Source organism: Nicotiana tomentosiformis, chromosome 6, assembly GCF_000390325.3.
Source record: "Nicotiana tomentosiformis chromosome 6, ASM39032v3, whole genome shotgun sequence".
NCBI classification, from domain to species: Eukaryota; Viridiplantae; Streptophyta; class Magnoliopsida; order Solanales; family Solanaceae; genus Nicotiana; species Nicotiana tomentosiformis.
In genome coordinates, this window is record NC_090817.1 from 91879807 (window position 1) to 91900174 (window position 20368).

The 20368-nt window shown below is 34.0% G+C and overlaps 2 protein-coding genes across 2 annotated transcripts; both read right to left on the reverse strand.

The window, feature by feature from the left end:
* Nucleotides 1-2426: 2426 nt before the first annotated feature.
* LOC138894403 (cytochrome P450 94A2-like) lies at nucleotides 2427-5862 on the reverse strand. Its single transcript, XM_070179102.1, has 4 exons — nucleotides 5817-5862; nucleotides 4635-5209; nucleotides 3311-3388; nucleotides 2427-2567 (listed from the first exon to the last, which is right to left on the reverse strand). Exons 1-4 carry the CDS (start codon nucleotides 5860-5862, stop codon nucleotides 2427-2429), a joined length of 840 nt encoding a protein of 279 aa, XP_070035203.1.
* An 11177-nt stretch (nucleotides 5863-17039) lies between these two features.
* Nucleotides 17040-18809, reverse strand: LOC138894404 (cytochrome P450 94A2-like). Its single transcript, XM_070179103.1, has 2 exons — nucleotides 18061-18809; nucleotides 17040-17881 (listed from the first exon to the last, which is right to left on the reverse strand). Exons 1-2 carry the CDS (start codon nucleotides 18807-18809, stop codon nucleotides 17140-17142), a joined length of 1491 nt encoding a protein of 496 aa, XP_070035204.1. The 3' UTR covers nucleotides 17040-17139.
* Nucleotides 18810-20368: the final 1559 nt, after the last annotated feature.

A 20368-nucleotide genomic window follows, 5' to 3' on the forward strand; every position in this document is an offset into this window, starting at 1 on the left:
ATACTATAAAATATAAACAATTTTCTTCCACAATATAAACAGTTTAAAAATGCTAGAAACGGATAGCATCAGGAGCGAATGTTCTGTTTATATTATGAATTTATCTGAATTCGGTAGTTTTGGCTTAAATTTTATATATATATATATATATATTGTTAGAAAAACACCAAATAAATATAAAGTGTAATAGATATCGAATCCAGCAAATTAAATGAGTTATTCTAGATTTTCGAATTCAAAATTATAAAGTTTAAATCCTAATCTGTTTCATAGGCTTTGAGAAGAACCCAAAAGGCTTTGAGTAAATCACTAATGTCAAGAACCACAGCCAGCAAGCAAGCATCTTCACCTTGCGAAGAGAAACAATAAACAAATCATTCCATATTCTATCTGAAGCAATTGTTAATGATGCCACAAATAGATTAAACAATTCATCAATAATGATTCCCTTTCTCGCAGTTTGACATCTATTCTTTAAGTACTTTAAGTAATTACCGACCAACTTTGGTCTGAAATAAATTTTATTAATTTAATTTTACCGACCAAAGTTGGTCGGTTTAACTAAATTATATTTTTTTATTAATTATTAAAATTAAAAAAATCGACTAACTTTGGTTGGTAATTGAAAATATATTTTTTTAAAAAATAATTAAAATTAAACCCTCAACAGTGCAGGCAAAATACCGACCAAATTGGTCGGTAATGTTGAATTCTGGGAATTCAATATGGTTCATTAACCGACCAACTTTGGTCGGTATTTTGGAATAATATTTTTTTTAATTAAAAACCGACCAACTTTGGTCGGTTATTCTGGGTTTAATTTTGGCATAAAATGCCTGTTTTGGCAGCTACAGCACCTGCAAGCATACCAATACAATAACAACAACAACAATCAAAACATTCAATAACTACTTTAAAACTAACAAATAAAAGTTCAATTGAACATAAGAATCCAATACCAAGTTAAAACTAATTACAACTACTTCAAAACTCGTTCTATTTGTCTAGTTCAACAACATCTATTCTTTAAGTACTTTAAGTACTTACCGACCAACTTTGGTCTGAAAAATATTTTATTAATTTAATTTTACCGACAAAAGTTGGTCGGTTTAACTAAATTATGTTTTTTTATTAATTATTAAAATTTAAAAAAATCGACCAACTTTGGTCGGTAATTGAAAATATCTATTTTTTAAAAAAATAATTAAAATTAAACCCTCAACAGTGCAAGCAAAATACCGACCAAATTGGTCGGTAATGTGGAATACTGGGAATTCAATATTGTCCATTAACCGACCAAACAACAACAACAATCAAAACATTCAATAAATAATTTAAAACTAACAAATTAAAGTTCAATTGAATATAAAAATCCAAAACCAAGTTAAAACTAATTACAACTAGTTCAAAACTAGTTCTATTTGTCTAGTTCAAAGTATATAAAAGTTAAGGGGTTTTTTCTACAACATCATCATCACCGTCTGATGAACTTTCATTTACAAGACGGTATAGAGAACGGTTTTGTGGAGGACGGGAAGAACGATCACAGGGAGGACGGGAGGAACGATCACGAGCAGAACAGGAGGAACGATCACGTGGAGGTCGACCCTCTGGAGATAACTCGCGAGACCGGGGCAACGGAAAAGCTCTACTAGATAGGAGAGTTCTGATCTGAGCTTGCATGCCAAGGAATTGAGCATCTCTAAGCCTCTCTCTTTCCTTAATCTCTTCTAGCTCGGATGTGAGCTTTGTCACTGTCTCCTGCATAACAGAGAGGCTCTCCCTATAAAGTTGCTCGCCTTGCAAGGAAGTCCCTATTCCTTGCATTCCACACTTATAGCGATGGATTTTTTTAGTAGAAAGCCTGTATACCTTCCCCCATTTTGGACCGCCAACAGACTCCAATCATATTCTTTCAGCATCCTCGTCCGAAGGTTGGGTTGGCTCACCCGATTCACCAGCTGTATGACTACGGATGAATTCCTCCACATTACTTGGGTATCGACCCTATATTATTTTAAATTAAATCAGTATTTCAATTTTTTTTATAAAAGTAAATTGTAATACTTAAAGAAAATTGAAAGCTTAAATATGCAGCCGAGGCCCGGTCCTCGACCCACCTATCTTGATCCCCCTCTTTCTTCTTCTTCTTCACAATATGAATCTCCTTGAATAGCTCATCATGGCTCATTGGACGTCCATACTTCTTTTCCTGAAAATAAATTTATTTAATTAATAAACAGAATAGATATACTTAGAAAAGTAAAATAATTTAAGCAATTACGTACCAATCTTCTTTTTATTGTCCCTAGGCTGATCGCACCTACAGTGTGCAAGGAAACTCTCTTCTCGGATGCGCGAGCTTTCTTTCCTTTTTCGCTCCTCTCTAAGAACTCCACGGTAAGCCATTGCCTTTGCAAATCATTTCACAAATTCTCAAGTAACCAGCCAGGCCTCTTGTTCTTCTTTCTAACATCCGAGAAAACATCCATTAATATCTTGCGAGCTTTATGATAAAAACTTGCAGCCACTTTCGCGCTATAGCGGTCTTCCCATACACACTTGCTCTATATTTAAAAAGTTAAATATTAGATGGAAACATCATAAATATAAATTATTAAACTGTTTAAAAGAACATTTATACCTTAAATTGATTGAAAATTTGCTCCTTCAGCGAGAATGGGCAATCAGTCCAAGTCGCATAAGGGCCATCATAAAGCTTTCTGATGGCATTGGTGATTATCTTCGTAGTCTTATTACCGGGCCTGAACCTGCAATTTAACAATAAAAACACATTAATATCTTAGCAAAAATGTTACAAATCAATAGACGCAAAAATAACAAATAACACTTACCCATCACCCTCAGGGACTATGATGATCATGCCATATCGATCATAATGCACTACCTCGTCATCATCATCCGAAGCATGTGTATCAGAGGCATGTTTAGACGGTGTAGGCGGGTCATAGCTACTGCCTCGCAGGTGAAAGCCTGCAATAGATGGAGTCGATAATGAAGATGGTTGCGATCCCTGTGACTGCAACATAGCTGGATGTGACCCAAGTGGCTGTGATACTGATGGCTGTGACCCGAGTGGCTATGACATGGATGGATGCGATCCATGTGGCTGTGAGGCAGTTGGACTGTATGTCAGACGTATAGTCCTATAGCCCTGTGATGGAAGACCTAGTGTCTAAATGAAGGTGTACGGCTCGTGATGCTGTGGTAGCTCAGTATAGCTGTGTGGTGGAGGATAAGACATAGGCATCTCTGAAAAGGGTGGACAAGAGGGACTATTATTTTCTACCCTCATCTTTCCCTTCCTACCCTTTTCTCGACCCCGAGAACTCGTAGGGTCATTGTTAACTTGACCCTTGCGTGCCATCTGCATAATATAATACACATTTAGATAGAAACATATAAGAAACTAACTATAAAATGAGAGTGCTTTAAAAAACCAACTTTTTAATCCTCATCGACGTATTGTTCCTCGTCCGAGAATTCTTCGTCCTCACTTGTTTGAACTTCATTAGTTGATTCTTCGTCCTCATTTTCTATAATTGTTACTTTATTTATATCAACTTCTTCCAATATGCGTTCAAGATGTTCCAAATTATTTTCTAACTGATCGTCCACTATTTGGTGAACACTGGAGATATCGTTTTGATATGCAACATCTAACACATTCTCGACTTCCACCCTACCTACAGGATTAGTTTTTATTACAACCTACCAATTGGACTTATTCCGCCGCAATGGATAAGGAGCATAATACACTTGCCTAACGTTATGTGTAATTATGAAAGGATCATAGCGATCATACTCCCTCGTATGATTAACCTCAATTATGTTATATTGGTGGTGTACTCTTGTACCTCTTGTTGGATTTGGGTCAAACCACTTTTTGTTAAGTTACCTGTTGTTAATCCTTAGCAGGTTTTGGATGAAAGAAAGGAATACCCCACCTATGGCGTAACTTTATTATTAAAAAAAAAAGGTCTTGCATCAATAGTACTTAAAGAGTATAAGCTAAGGTAGAGCTATAAATGGTTAAGCTGTGAAAAGCTTGGAAAATTTTGTCACAGCCAAAGCAATGGGTTCGATGAACCCATAGTACACCAGCGATGATATAGTAGGACTCCTCTTATTTACACTTTTAACAATAACGTATAACCTCACATTCTCCCTTGGGAGTGCCATTTTTCATATGATGAGTGTGAATTATCCATTTAAAAAATAAAGTAATTAGTAGTGACATGCTACAACATGCTAATCTTGATTGTATTTTTTTTTTTTCTTTATAATTGTCAGTGTGTATAACTTAAATTTCAACTTTATAAATGGCTTGATTGTGAACATTTTTAATATCGTCAATGAGTATAACATAAACTCTAGTTATATTTATCATTGAAGCAACATACACAATGCTCTAAAAATCAACTAGGTATAAATAGGAAAGCATACAACAAATGAAGTATTGAATCAGAAAGTTTGATAGATACACATGAAACGTTGAATATACATATAATTGTCCGTTGTTAACATACAATATTTGATGTCAATGACGAATATACATACAATTGTCCGTTATATAATTGAAAAAGTAGCTAGCAACGTTGTATAATTCGTACAGGAAAACCAGTTTTCATCTTAGATGTCAATGACGAATTATAGATAGGACTAAATCCGTCTAAAGGAACGATCCGAAATCTCTTTAGAATAGTAGCTGCCACCAGCTTTATCTGCATGAAAGCAATTTCTTTTCCAAGACAAGTCCTTGGCCCTGCTTGAAATACCGGATACGTGAAAGGGTACCTTGGGATAAAATTCCAATTTCCTGTAGTGGAGTTTTTCAACAACCAGCGCTCTGGGCGGAAAACTTCACAATCCGAACCCCATAATTCTGTTGATCTCCCCATTGCAAGAACATGTAGAAAAATGGTCATTCCCTTTTTCAACTTTGTTCCGTCCGGCCAAACATCGTCTTCGGTCACTTGCTTCAATTCAAGAGGAACTGGTGGGTATAGTCTCATGCTTTCACAAATCGAAGCATGTGTATACACCATTTCATTCAAATCATCATCATCTTTTTCTTCGATTTCTTTGACAATCTCCTTTTCTACTTGTGGGTGACTTGAGACTAGCCAAAAGAACCATATTAAAGCTGAAAATAGCATGTCATCACCAGCCAGGATGAAATTAATACCTGTATCTATGACAATAATTAAAGATTAACATTCTCAAAAACGTCGAAAGATCTAACCATCTATTATATAGTTGTACATTGAGCAACTATAGAGGTCAATATAAAACAACTAACAGATGGGCCTCATCTAGTTAATTGCTAGATCAACTTAAGCTTTAGCACCTTAAACATATACAAATTAAGGTTGAGTTTACTGACTCAAGGCAATAACTTTACCATATATACGCATTAACTATCACCACAAGAAAGGAAGTTTTGACGACCCTAATACTAGTTGCCACGAAGAGCGAAATTTCAGTGGCGACTGTCATTAAGTTGCCATAAATACTTCCGAAATTAAGTTTTGCTGAAACCTATTTGCTACTACCAATCAACAATCACCGCTAAAAGATCTTTTGTGGGCTCCAGTGTAACTGCTGGTTGTAATTCTATTGTTTTTACACTTCTCAAGAAAATTGCGCGACTGGCTATTTCTTAATATGTTTAATTTGTCGTACCTGTCGGTTTCAAATTCAACTCAGTGTTTACTTTCTTAAAATTTGAAGGGGTAACATCGGTGTTTTGAGCCAACTTCAATTTGATTTCACCAGCTTCAATTCGATTTCACCAGCTTCACCATGTCCGGTAGCTCTAATCTTTGAATTTGATGCCATGTTACTCATGCCACATCAACTCATTTTCTCAGTCAGAAGCTATAAGGAAGTTGACTTCAACAGGTAATCTGCGTATGGTTGCATCCCCCAGCTGTGATTTAAAATAGTCAGCGTGCAAATATATACACTCCTAGTTTTTCGCAACTCAACATAACCATCAGTCGATCACAATCCTACTTGTTGTGGGAGTTATTTTCTTTTCCTTTTTCAGTTTAATTATTCGGTATCCAAATTTTACTTGTCCGACGTGTCCAGTTTCACGCCGGATAGGGCCACCATGGAAATAAAGTATTTCCTGTCGAAAGGTTCACCATTTTCAAAACTCGAACTCAAAACCTCTCGTTAAGAATAAAGAAATTCTAATCATCTCAGTACACCCCTTGGTTGTGAAAGTATATATATATATATATATATGCTTTCAATGATCGAGTGATGTGCATGTCTTGATTTATGTTTTGGCCTAAAGGATGGCAATGTATTGCTCTTATAGTAAGATATATCAATATGCCACGTTGAGCGACTTCATTTGACAATCGCTCGTGATGTTTGCCATGTATCCTTTGCTTAGATAATAGGCAAAGAAAGTTTATTTTGCGTCTTGACATGACAAGTGGACTCATGGTTACTACTGGCTTATTTTAATAGATAAACTAAAGAAGGCAACTTTAAAGTTCATTATTTTCCTATTAAAGATGCTTATATTAAGGACCAAAATAAGTAACAATAATAATAATAATAATAATAAAATATCTGCAATGATTAGCTTAAGCTTTATAGCAGGTTGCTTTTTTCTTTTTCCCTTGGAATGTGATTAGTTTAGACACTATTTGACTTAGAAGTTTTATTTACATGTAAATAATAATAAAAATATAACATTAAGTATTATCATTCTCTGAAGTGCTGCTTGAGGAAGTATGTTGCCTTTTGCAAGTGGTTGCGATAACTCGTTCGAACTTCAAACAAGATGCAAAATCTTGAAGATACGAAATAGAATTCGTTTTGTGTTACAATTTGAAATATTATACAGCTGTATGTGTTTGCGGAGATATGTCAACTAGGTCACATTATGATAGGTAGTTTTTCACAAACCACCTTTCCTTAGATATGTTACATTGCCATTATAGATTATATCTTCCAAATTAAGGGCCATGAAATAATGTTCTTCTTACTTCATAAAAAAAATAAAATAATAATAATGCTCTTCTTCAAGTTGACAAGTTGCCAGGTGGGCACTCCATCAACTAGACGTGCATCGATATTATATTTGGATGAAGAACGAACTAAGGAACATATACTAAAAAATATAAACAATTTTCTTCCACAATATAAACAGTTTAAAAATGTTAGAAACGGATAGCATCAGGAGCGAATGTTCTGTATATATTATGAATTTATCTGAATTCGGTAGTTTTGGCTTAAATTTTATGTATATATTGTTAAAAAAAGCCAAATAAATATAAAGTGTAATAGATATCGAATCCAGCAAATTAAATGAGTTATTCTAGATTTTCGAAATTATAAAGTTTAAATCTTAATCTGTTTCATAGGCTTTGAGTAAATCACTAATGTCAAGAATCACAGCCAGCAAGCAAGCATCTTCACCTTCAGAATTGCGAAGAGAAACAATAAACAAACCATTCCATATTCTATCTGAAGCTAATTTTAATGATGCCACAAATAGATTTAAAAATTCATCAATAACGATTCGCTTTCTGGCAATTTGACATCTGTTCTTTAAGTACTTTAAAGTACTTAAAGATCAACTTTGGTCGAAAATATATTTTATTAATTTAATTTTACCGACCAAAGTTGGTCGGTTTAACTAAATTATATTTTTTTATTAATTATTAAAATTAAAAAAAAATCGATCAACTTTGGTCGGTAATTGAAAATACATATGCAGCCGAGGCCCGGTCCTCGACCCACCTATCTTGATCCCCCTCTTTCTTCTTCTTCACAATATGAATCTCCTTGAATAGCTCATCATGGCTCATTCGACGCCCATACTTCTTTTCCTGAAAACAAATTAATTTAGTTAATAAACAGAATAGATATACTTAGAAAAGTAAAATAATTTAAGCAATTACATACCAATCTTCTTTTTATTGTCCCTAGGCTGATCGCACCTCCAGTGTGCAAGGAGACTCTCTTCTCGGATGCGCGAGCTTTCTTTCCTTTTTCGCTCCTCTCTAAGAACTCCGCGGTAAGCCATTGCCTTTGCAAATCATTCCACAAATTCTCAAGTAACCAGGCCTTTTGTTCTTCTTTCTAACATCCGAGAAAGCATCCGCTAATCTCTTGCGAGCTTTATGATGAAAACTTGCAGCCACTTCCGCGCTATAGCGGTATTCCCATACACACTTGCTTTGTATTTCAAAAATTAAATATTAAATGAAAACATCATAAATATAAATTATTAAACTTTTTAAAAGAACATTTATACCTTAAATTGGTTGAAAATTTGCTCCTTCAGCGAGAATGGGCAATCAGTCCAAGTCGCATAAGGGCCATCATAAAGCTTTCTGATGGCATTGGTGATTATCTTCGTAGTCTTATTACCCGGCCTGAACCTGTAATTTAACAATAAAAACACATTAATATCTTAGCAAAAATGTTACAAATCAATAGACGCAAAATTAACAAATAACACTTACCCATCACCCTCAGGGACTATGATGATCCTACCATATCGATCATAGTGCACTACCTCATCATCATCATCCGAAGCATGTATATCAGAGGCATGTATAGACGGTGTAGGCGGGTCAGAGCTACTGCCTCGCAGGAGAAGGCTTGCAATAGATGGAGTCGATGATGAAGATGGTTGCGATCCCTGTGATTGCGACATAGCTGGATGTGACCCAAGTGGCTGTGACCCGAGTGGTTGTGACATGGATGGATGCGATCCATGTGGCTGTGAGGCAGCTGGACTGTATGTCGGACGTATAGTCCTATAGCCCTGTGATGGAAGACCTGGTGTATGAATGAAGGTGTACGGCTCGTGATGCTGTGGCAGCTCAGTATAGCCGTGTGGTGGAGGATAAGACATAGGCATCTTTGAAAAGGGTGGACAAGAGGGACTATTATTTTCTACCCTCCTCTTTCCCTTCCCACCTTTTTCTCGCCCCCGATAACTAGTAGAGTCATTGTTACCTTGACCCTTGCCTGCCATCTGCATAATATAATACACATTTAGATAAAAACATATAAGAAACTAGCTATAAAATGAGAGTGCTTTTAAAAAATCAACTTTTTAATCCTCATCGACATATTGTTCCTCATCCGAGAATTCTTCGTCCTCACTTGTTTGAGCACTCTTTCTTCGTCCTCGCTTTATTTATATCAACTTCTTCCAATATGCGTTCAAGATGTTCCAAATTATTTTCTAACTGACCGTCCATTAATTGGTGAACACTGGAGATATCGTTTTGATATGCAACATCTAACACATTCTCGACTTCCACCCTACCTACAGGATTAGTTTTTATTATAACCCACCAATTGGACTTATTCCGCCGCAATGGATAAGGCGCATAATACACTTGCCTAACGTTAAGTGCAATTATGAAAGGATCATAGCGATCATACTCCCTCGTATGATTAACCTCAATTATGTTGTATTGGTGGTGTACTTTTATACCTCTTGTTGGATTTGGGTCAAACCACTTGCATCTAAAGAGTATCAATTTCTTATATGGCCAACCTATATATATATATATATATATATATATATATATATATATATATATATACACTTACAAACTGTTTGAACCACGTATCAAATCTCGTATATATAGCATCATGGCCAAATTGACCCACGAAGTGACTGTGACACATCAAATATTTTTAGTAGTTGCATCAATATGTAATCACAGTAAATTTTACATTTTAAAAACTAATAAATCAATACTTACTTGAGAAATGGTACAACTTCAGGACAATTTAGCAATACATGAAGTGTAGCTGATTTCAGAATTACCGACCAAAGTTGGCCGGTAATTTTGGTCGGTACATTAAGTGTTGACCGTTTGACCAAAAACCGACCAACTTTGGTCGGTTTTTTTATTAAAAAAACTAAATTCTTTTTTTTTGTATTTTGTTTCTTAAAATATTATAAACTATAAAAAAATATTATAAACTATAAACATTTATTTTATTTAACTATACAATTATTATAAACTATAAGCATAATCTTTATAAATAATTATATTAACTATTTACTTTTAATAAATTATAATAGCATCTATCTAAGTAAATTTTCTAAGTTATAATTAAGTATATGAGTAATTTCTCACACATACACTATATTGTAATTGATGCTAATAACTTCTTTTTTCATTCATTCATCACTAATAATGCATGACATAGATTAATCGATATATAGGTCGAGACGTTTTGATGAATCATCGATTAATATTCATCGATGCATCTAAGTAAGTTATAAGTCGATAAATCAATTTACAAATAGATATATTTGATGATAAAGTATATATACTAATTAGGATCTTCACAAGTCAATCCCTAAAAGAACCCGACCCTATGGTCCTAGCACTTCGTATTTATATATATATATATATATATATATAAAATGTCATCTTTAAATTTAATAATTAATTATGTGTTCTAAAACCTCGAAAAGCACTATTTATCATTACTCGACTTGCGTGTGCAATCCGTAAAAAAATTTCGGAAAATTTAAGGTGAAAAATGAATTAAAATGTGAATTAGAGCTTTAAAACTCAAATTTTGAGCAAACAGACTCAGATCAGTATTTTGATAATTTTTGTAGGTTCGTATCGTGATTTGGGACTTAGGCGTATGCCCGAAATCAAATTCCGAGGTCCCTAGCCCGAGATATGGAATTTTGATGAAAAATTAAAAGTTTAAGTTCAAATAGTGACCGGATGTCAAATTATGTGCAAACGAACCCAGAATAGAATTTTGATGATTCCAACAGCTCTGTATGGTGATTTTGGACATAGGAGCATGATCGGAATTTTATTTGGAAGTCCGTAGTAGAATTAGGCTTGAAATGCCGAAAGTTGAATTTTTGGGATGTTTGACCGAGGGGTTGACTTTTTGATATCGGGGTCAAAATCTGATTCTGAAAATTTTCATAGCTCAGTTATGTCATTTATGACTTGTGTGCAAAATTTGAAGTCATTCCGAATTGATTTGATGTGTTTCGACACAAGATATAGAATTTGAAAGTTCAAAGTTCATTGATTTTGATTTGAGGTGCGATTCGTCGTTTTGATGTTGTTTGGATGTAGTTTGAAGCCTCGACTAAGTTCGTATGGTATTTTGGGACATGTTGGAATAATTGGTTAAGGTCCCGAGGGTTTCGGGTGGATTTCGGAAGGTTAACGGAATGGATTTCGGACAAAAAGGAACTGCTGGAATTTTCTGTTGCAGAAATTCCGTGCGTAGAGCCAAGTTTGGAAGCTTATATCACGCAATTCATAAGGAATCAGAAACTGTGCAAAACATGAAAGTTTTAGTCGTATGATTATAGGTTCCAGAAAGTTAAACTATGCATTATTTGGACATTTGTACAGAAAGTTATGATGGATTGAATGAAGGCTGGTAGAGCAGTTTCGCCAGAAATTTCGCCAGAAATTCTGATGCATGCAGCCGACATTAGGAGCTTATATCTCGCAATGAATAAGGAATCAGAATAATTGCAAAACACAAAAGTTATAGTCGGTGGAATCTAGTTTCCATAAAGTTAAACCATTTATCATTTGGACATTTGTACATAAAGTTATGATCAATTGAAGTAAGACTGGTAGAGCTGTTTCTAGTAGACTTTTAGTGACGAAAAATGGACTTTTAGTGACGGATTGACAGAAACTTAAGGACCAAAACTGCTAATTTCATTCATTTCGTTTTGGATTTTTGGAGCACGGTTTTTGGGCGATTTTTGGGCGATTTTCATGGGAAAACATTGGCGTAAGTGTTCCTTATCCTATATTGATTATATTTCATCATTTCATACTCATTTACATCATGAATCCGTGAATTTATGGAAGAAAAATCAAGATTTTTGCAAAATCTTCCAAAAACAAAAATTTAAGATTTGGAGGTCGAGTTGTTATCGGATTTTGGTAAAATTGGTATGGGTGGACTCGTAATCGAATGAGTTGTCGGATTTTATAAGTTTCGCCGGATTTCGAGATGTGGGCCCCACGGGCAAAATTTGAGTTAATTTCGGATATTTAATGAAAATGTAATATTTGCTTATGAAATTGATTACTATAATTTTTGTTGACTGTATCGAATTAATTATGACTAGATACGAGTCGATCGGAGTCAGAAAATCGAGGAAAAAGCATAATACTTGATTAAATTGGAGCAAGTCGAGGTAAGTGACTTGTCTAACCTTGTGTGGGGGAAATTTCCCCTAGAATTGGTATTGATGTGATTATTAAAATATGTTGAAAGTCGTGTGCACGAGGTGACGAGTGTGTACACGGGTTAAATTGCGAAAGATTATATTTTTAAATTGTGTAGATCACTGTTGCGCATTTATTAAATTATTTTATCTTGTTATATTCTTCATCATTGATGTGAGATATATACTTCAAATTTGTTTGATCTTTTCTTACTAATTGTTTTACCTGTTTAGTTGAAACTTGGTTTCTTTTATTCTGTGCATTATTTGAAGGTTGATTTTCTTTAAATTAAATATTATTAATATGAAGTATTTGACATTTTTTAAACTTGATATTGAAGCAACGTAGTAAAGATTTTGAAATATTATTTTCCTAAATTATTTACTCCTGAATATTTTTATACTCATTGTGAGGGAGACGTGAGCTCTTTATTGTGGAAGAATATTATTGATGAATTATTTTGACATGAGCTGTGAGCTCTTTATTGTGGAAAACTATTATTGATGATTTATTTTGGCATGAGCCGTGAGCTCTTTATTGTGGCAAACTATTATTGATGATTTATTTTTGGCATGAGCCGTGAGCTCTTTATTGTGGAAAAATATTGTTGTTGAATTATTTTGGCAAGTTAAATTATTTGAGCACTTGAGGTGCAAATTGTGATATATTGTGATATTGATACGCATGTGGTGGTATAAGGTCTGGGTGTTGAAACGCATGCGGTGAGATAAGGGTGGCTTGATACGCGTGGCTAGTAGGGGAACTACTAGAAGTCATGCGGTGTGATAAGGGTGGCTAAAACACGGGATGCTATTTCGGGAAAATATTTTCTTTAAATAAATTGTGAAGGCTCCCGCGGTGATATAAGGAAATGAGATATTGTGAATTTATTTATGATTTGGGACTATGAGGCGGTACCTCGGGAGTGCCCTTGTTGATATTGATTTATGGCCGTAGTTGCCTTTGATTATTATTGTGATTTTCATAAAATTGAAGGAAATTCTGTTTTGATTTCCACGAGATATTATTTGCAATTATTTGGTGTCATTAAATGTGACATATTATTTGATTCATTTTCAATGTCATTTTTTTTTACTACATTGATAAACACTTTACCATGCCATTATTATATTCCAGTAGGGCCTCACCTGACCTCGTCACTACTCTACCGAGGTTAGGCTTGGCACTTACTGGGTACCGCTGTGGTGTACTCATACTATGCTTCAGCACATCTTTTTGTGCAGATCCAGGTACAGTTTACCAGCCTAGATGTCATTGAGTTACCTGCGCACGGAGACTTCGAGGTATATCTGCCAGCGTCCGCAGACTCCGGAGTCCCCTTCTATCATTTTTTTGTTGCTTCCTTATATTTTATCTAGACCTTAACATATAGAGACATTAAGAATAAATTCTTAGAAGCTTGTGACTTATTTCTACCGGGTTTTGGGAGTTGAAATAGTTTGAATTGTAGTTTATTTATTTCAGATATTTATTATTATTCCGCATTGATAGGCTTACCTAGTCTTAGAGACTAGGTGCCATCACGACATCCTACAGAGGGAATTTGGGGTCGTGACAATATATATATATATACACACACACACACACACAAACACACTTCACTATAATACTTTAACTATATATATATAGCTTGTTATAGTATATGTTAGTGTGTCTATATATAGATTGTTAAAGTTTGACCATGTTTGACCTATTAATTTAACTCGTTAACTTAATACTAATAACTTCTTTCGTTTCTTTAATTTTTGATCCATATATATATATATATATATATATATATATATACATGTCAAAGATGTTTAGTATTAATTCTTCTATATTTCATTCATTCATCACTAATAATGCATGACATAGATTAATCGATATAGGTCGAGACGTTTTGTTTTTACTATTAGTCGATATAGGTCAAACGTTTTATTTTTAATATTTATCGATGCATCTAAGTAAGTTATAATAAGTAGATGAATCAATTTACAAATAGATATATTTGATGATAAATTATATATACTAATTAGGATCTTCACAAGTCTATCCCTAAAAGAACCCGACCATGTGGTCCTAGCGCTTCGTGTTCTTATATATATATACGGCTATACCTCTATATATATAGCATATACGGCTTGTTATAGTATATGTTAGTGTGTGTGTGTGTGTGTGTCTATATATATATATATATATATATAAAACACGCTTCGTTGTACTACTTTAACTACATATATAGCATGTTAGATATAGTATATGTTAGTGTATTCATTATTTGTATTAAAAAAGTGTTAACAGATTACATTTATATTATTTAGATAGTAAATATAAAAGTAATTCAAAAGTTTGACCAATGTTGACGTAATAACCGACCAACTTTGATCGGTTATTTTCCAAAAAATAAAAATTACCGACCAAAGTTGGTTGGTAAATGCTTCCCTTGCATTAACCGACCAACGTTGGTCGGTAATTTTAAATATAAATTCTTAAATTTTATAAAACATTTTAAATAATAAAATAATTATTAAAATTTAAAAAATTGGGTCCAGATTACCGACTAACGTTGGTCGGTAATCCAAATGTTCTTTGACTAAGCAAGTCTGACCAGCTGGGTCAACTTGTTGACCAATTTACCGACCAACATTGGTAGGTATTTATTTTTAAAAAAATATAAAATATTTTTTTTCCAGTTTTCGTCCAAGCTGGACGGTTTTTGGTCGTTGTTTTTGACCGACCAACGTTGGTCGTAAAATTTTTGATCGGTTTTTAGCAGATTTCTAGTAGTGAACCAAACCGATTAAAAAACCCGACTAGGTTTGGTTTGGTATTAAGTTAAAAAATTCGAACCAAACCGACATATAAATATATAATTTTTATATATACTTTTAAGATTTTATATAGAATTTCTTTAATAAATGTCTAGAAATATTTGGATTCGCTTGCGGGATATAATATTTAATAAAATATGAAGTGCTCCATATTTATTAACCTTAATTAATGAGTTGTATGATTACTTTCTTATCAAGTGTTATTGAAGTGCGTCAATCTCGTTGTTCTTCCATATTCATACATGTCAAGATCTATTAAATTCTTATATCTTTTTCGAATTTGAAGTGGTTATTATTATTTAGATATCATATTGATTTTTATGTTCAATTACTAAATTCGGTTAACCTTTAAAGTGTACATCAATGAAAAATTATTGTCAAACGACTAAAAAAATAAATATCATGTGTTACTAAGTAGATTCTCCCATGATAATATTTAATAGATAATATGTTTGTCAATTTTATTAATTTTTACTAAACATATATTTACTTATCAAAAAGTTAACAAAGTAAGATTGAAATAATATTTAAGTAACAAAAAATTCGAAAAACCCGCCAAAACCGAACCAATCCAAACCGAAATAGTTGGTTTGGTTTGGTTTTGATTAAAACCGAACCAACCCGGTCCATGTACACCCCTACTCCAGACTTATGTTTAGATTTTCATAAAAATCATATTAAGAAATCAGATTTAGAATTTGATCGTAGATAGTATGAGCCGGTGCTCTTTTTAACATCGTTTGTAGTTAGTCACTTTCCATGTGAAGTTGATTATTCTTTTTTTATGCCAAGTTGAATTAATTTTCCTGGTTTATTTTTTCCTCTGTGCTTGTCCATCTCAGTCAAAGAGATAAGAATAGTCTGTAGACACCAAGAAATTATAAAAATGTGACTAAAACTTTTGTTAAAATGTGAGTATGCGTGCATGCAGATTTACAAATGGTTATGGCTTTTGCCTCCTCGTTCGGGAACTTCAGTAGCAACTTTGCTGAAGCCAAGGCTGCAGTGTTTGGAGTTCAGTGGTATATTACAAATGGTTTTTCTAATATAATTCTTGAATGTGACTCACTTCTGATTATCAACATGTTGAATGGATATAGCAAACCTCCATGGCATCTGTTGGAAATTGTGTTGAAAACTAAGAACTACATCAACATGGCTAATGTTATAATTCAACATGGATTTAGAGAGGTCAATCAAGTAGCCGACGCTCTAGCAAAATGGAGTATTGAAAATCCAGATCATGTATTTACATCGGTCAATACTCTATCTCAAGGAGCTAATTGGAACCATACTGGTTGGATTCGATGCAAATGGCCTCTCTAAGACATAAGCATAGGAAAAACCGCTTTTTATGATAGGATGTCCTCTTTTTGTTAAGTTACCTGTTGTTAATCCTTAGCAGGTTTTGTAAGTTTTTGTAACCTTTTTATTCACATAAGGAGGTAAACTAGGATAGTTGATCTTTCTCTCTATTGTAACTGATTTTTTGGATGAATGAAAGGAATACGCCACCTATGGCGTAACTTTAATTTTTTTTTAAAAGTCTTGCATCAATAGTACTTAAAGAGTATAAGCTAAGGTAGAGCTATAAATGGTTAAGAGTGCCATTTTTCATATGATGAGTGTGAATTATCCATTTAAAAAATAAAGTAAGTAGTGACATGCTACAACATGCTAATATTGATTGTATTTTTTTTATTTTTTTTATAATTGTCACTGTATATAACTTAAATTCCAACTTTATAAATGGCTTGATTGTGAAAATTTTTAATATCGTCAGTGAGTATAACATAAACTCTAGTTATATTTATCATTGAAGCAACATACACAATGCTCAAAAAATCAACTAGGTATAAATAGGAAAGCATACAACAAATGAAGTATTGAATCAGAAAGTTTGATAGATACACATGAAACGTTGAATATACGTACAATTGTCCCTTGTTAACATACAGTATTTGATGTCAATGACGAATATACATACAATTGTCCCTTGTTAACATACAGTATTTGATGTCAATGACGAATATACATACAATTGTCCCTTGTTAACATACAATCTTAGATGTCAACGACGAATTATAGATAGGACTAAATCCGTCTAAAGGAACGATCCGAAATCTCTTTAGAATAGTCGCTGCCACCAGCTTTATCTGCATGAAAGCAATTTCTTTTCCAAGACAAGTCCTTGGCCCTGCTTGAAATACCGGATACGTGAAAGGGTCCCTTGGGATAAAATTCCAATTTCCTGTAGTGGAGTTTTTCAACAACCAGCGCTCTGGGCGGAAAACTTCACAATCCGAACCCCATAAATCTGTTGATCTCCCCATTGCAAGAACATGTAGAAAAATGGTCATTCCCTTTTTCAACTTTGTTCCGTCCGGCCAAACATCGTCTTCGGTCACTTGCTTCAATTCAAGAGGAACTGGTGGGTATAGTCTCATGCTTTCACAAATCGAAGCATGTGTATACACCATTTCATTCAAATCATCATCATCTTTTTCTTCGATTTCTTTGACAATCTCCTTTTCTACTTGTGGGTGACTCGAGACTAGCCAAAAGAACCATATTAAAGCTGAAAATAGCGTGTCATCACCAGCCAGGATGAAATTAATACCTGTATCTATGACAAACTTCTCATCAACTACTACATTGTATTTGAGAGCCCTTGTTATAAATCTGTCAAAAAAATCGCCTCCCTCATTTATGGAAGAGTTTTGCATCGAAAACTTCTCCACCTTTCCCGCGATTCTCTTCTTTACATATTCTCTGAGTACATCAACTGCATACCTGTGAAGTCCGATTCAGCACTTAAATGTGTAAGAGAAAAATAATTACTTGAATTTCAATAAATATTGAGTAGTAAAATTTTGAACCCATAATTTAAAGTGCGTCCAATGAATATTCAAGGAAACCTAAAGGTTGAACATATCAAATTCAAATTTTGAATATGCCTCTAGTCTGCATACCTGAGATTCTCTTCAGATCCAATGTTGAGAAGCTTTTTAGCTTTCCACAAGATGGAAGGGCAAGTGAACCTTCTCATACTGATCTTTATTGCAGTTTCAAAAGCATCTATTAATGGTTTCTCAGGGAGAGATGGTAACAAGTATTCTGGATCATGGCTAAAACTTACCTGGCATAGAATGTCAAATGTAAGCCTATGAAATATGTCCTGGAGGTCTAGAGTAGCTTTATCTATATCTGCCCTAGAGAATAAAGGAATAAGACGGCCAGAGAGCTCTTTAATGGTGGATGATTTTACTCGATAACGAAATGTATCCGCGTGGAATATATGACTGAGGAAATGCCTTTGGGTTTTCCATTTCTCTCCATCTACAAGTAAAAGTCCATCCCCTAATAAGTCTGAGAAAACAAATTGCATGGTAGGATCTTTGCGATAAATGTGGAAACGTGTCTTAACGATATGCTTGATAATAGAGGGGTTTCTTGTCAAGACGCATTTTTTACCAAATGGTCCTTTAAGGGTAATGGTTGATAAAGATGATTTTTGGAAGAGTTCTGATGTCCACAGAACTAATGAGAACAAGCAACCAAACAGTGGGTAGGATTTTGGAAGCTGCTGCTGCTTGCTCAATTTTGAACAACTGTGTTTTGAGAAGAACGGGTGGAAATAGATGAAGAACAGAAGCAACAGAAATATTATTGCTGGGACTGGGAGAGAAAAGAGCAGACTATACATAAGCTGGATGTCCATCCTCATGCTGTACTTGAAATTTTTCAGATGGAGGTTTATTTTTGAAGGTCTCGTCGACTAACTCGTCATCGATTAGTTTAATCAATCTATGTAATTGACATACTAGTTTTTTTTTTTTTTTGGCTAAACAAATCATATTAAATCGTGACTATATACACTTAGGTTTGGAAGCTGGATGGTGGGATATCTTCTTTTAGTTATTTTAGATATTACACCATTGTCACACTTAGAGGGATGGCAAAAAAGAAGGCTTTACGCTGACAAAGGAACAAATGTGCTAGAATATAAGCTAGAATATAAGCTCACACGTGTGCTTTTCGGCTCGATGATTAAGTTGCCCCAAAGGAACAAATCCGTAAGATGTTGGGCCAAAACAAATTAACATCTACATGCTGGGGGCTTGAACTTATATCAACCGTTTTCTTGGACCGGCAGTGAAGCTATTTTAATCATTTGCTTTTTTGTTTTTTTGTTTTTTTGTAATATATTCATTTTGATAAATTTAGTAAAAATACAAGTATAAGTTAATTTATAAGGTTGTAACTGTTGCATGTGGACAATCTTTTTTCTATTTGTGATTGATTCATTTTGATATAAGTTAATTTGTAACTTTAGTAACTAATGTAATTTTTGGTATATCGATCAATGTAATCCGGTCCAAAGTCAAACAAGTTGCTTGATGAGAGAAGAGAATGTCAAAGAATTACTACGAGAGAAATGCTGATTTTTAAAGGTCATATCTGTCATAAAAAAAATTTCGAACATTACATAAATGCGGAATACTTTGTGCATCCGTTCGCCTTTTTAAATCTATTATAAATTAGATCGAATTCGTCTTAAATTTGAAATTAGTGATGAACAACAACTAGTGTGGTATGGCAGCGTTGAGAAACTTCTCTTTGATTATTACAATACGTTGTGCCATTGTCATCGCGCACTTGTTTTACAGCTTCAGTCCCAATTTCTTAATTACAAGCTAAATTGGAGTATTTCTTTTTGTCATCCATCTTAAAAGTTGACACATTTCATAATTAGAAATTAGATAATTTCACAAACCTATTTTATTATTGACATGATTTATTGTATAGTATCTAAAATCTGTTGTAGTATAGCTGGAAGAAAGTTAATCGTACTACACGTCTAAACGTGGCAACATGTGTGGATACGCTAATTCCTTGATTAAACTGAGAGAAAAGGCAAGCACTATTTTAAATTGGTAATGTGACAAATCCCTATTTTGAAGGAAGATATTGGTCTATAGCTGGATGCACATGACTTTCATTTTGTACAGAAATGTTCAAATGTGTAGAGGTCAAAGAAGGAATTGGGATAACCAGTTAACGCAAATGTGGGCATGCCAGGGAAACTATTGAAGGAAAGAATATTTAAAGCCTACTCAATTCCACTATTCTTACAATTATATATTATCTCTCGATATACTTAAATGGATCTCTCGAACGCTTACTAATCAATAAAACACGTGCAAATTAAGTAGCATGCACCAAGTGACAATTGATCTTGTGGATAACACTCTTGTTTCCATGTCGTGAAGTCATGGC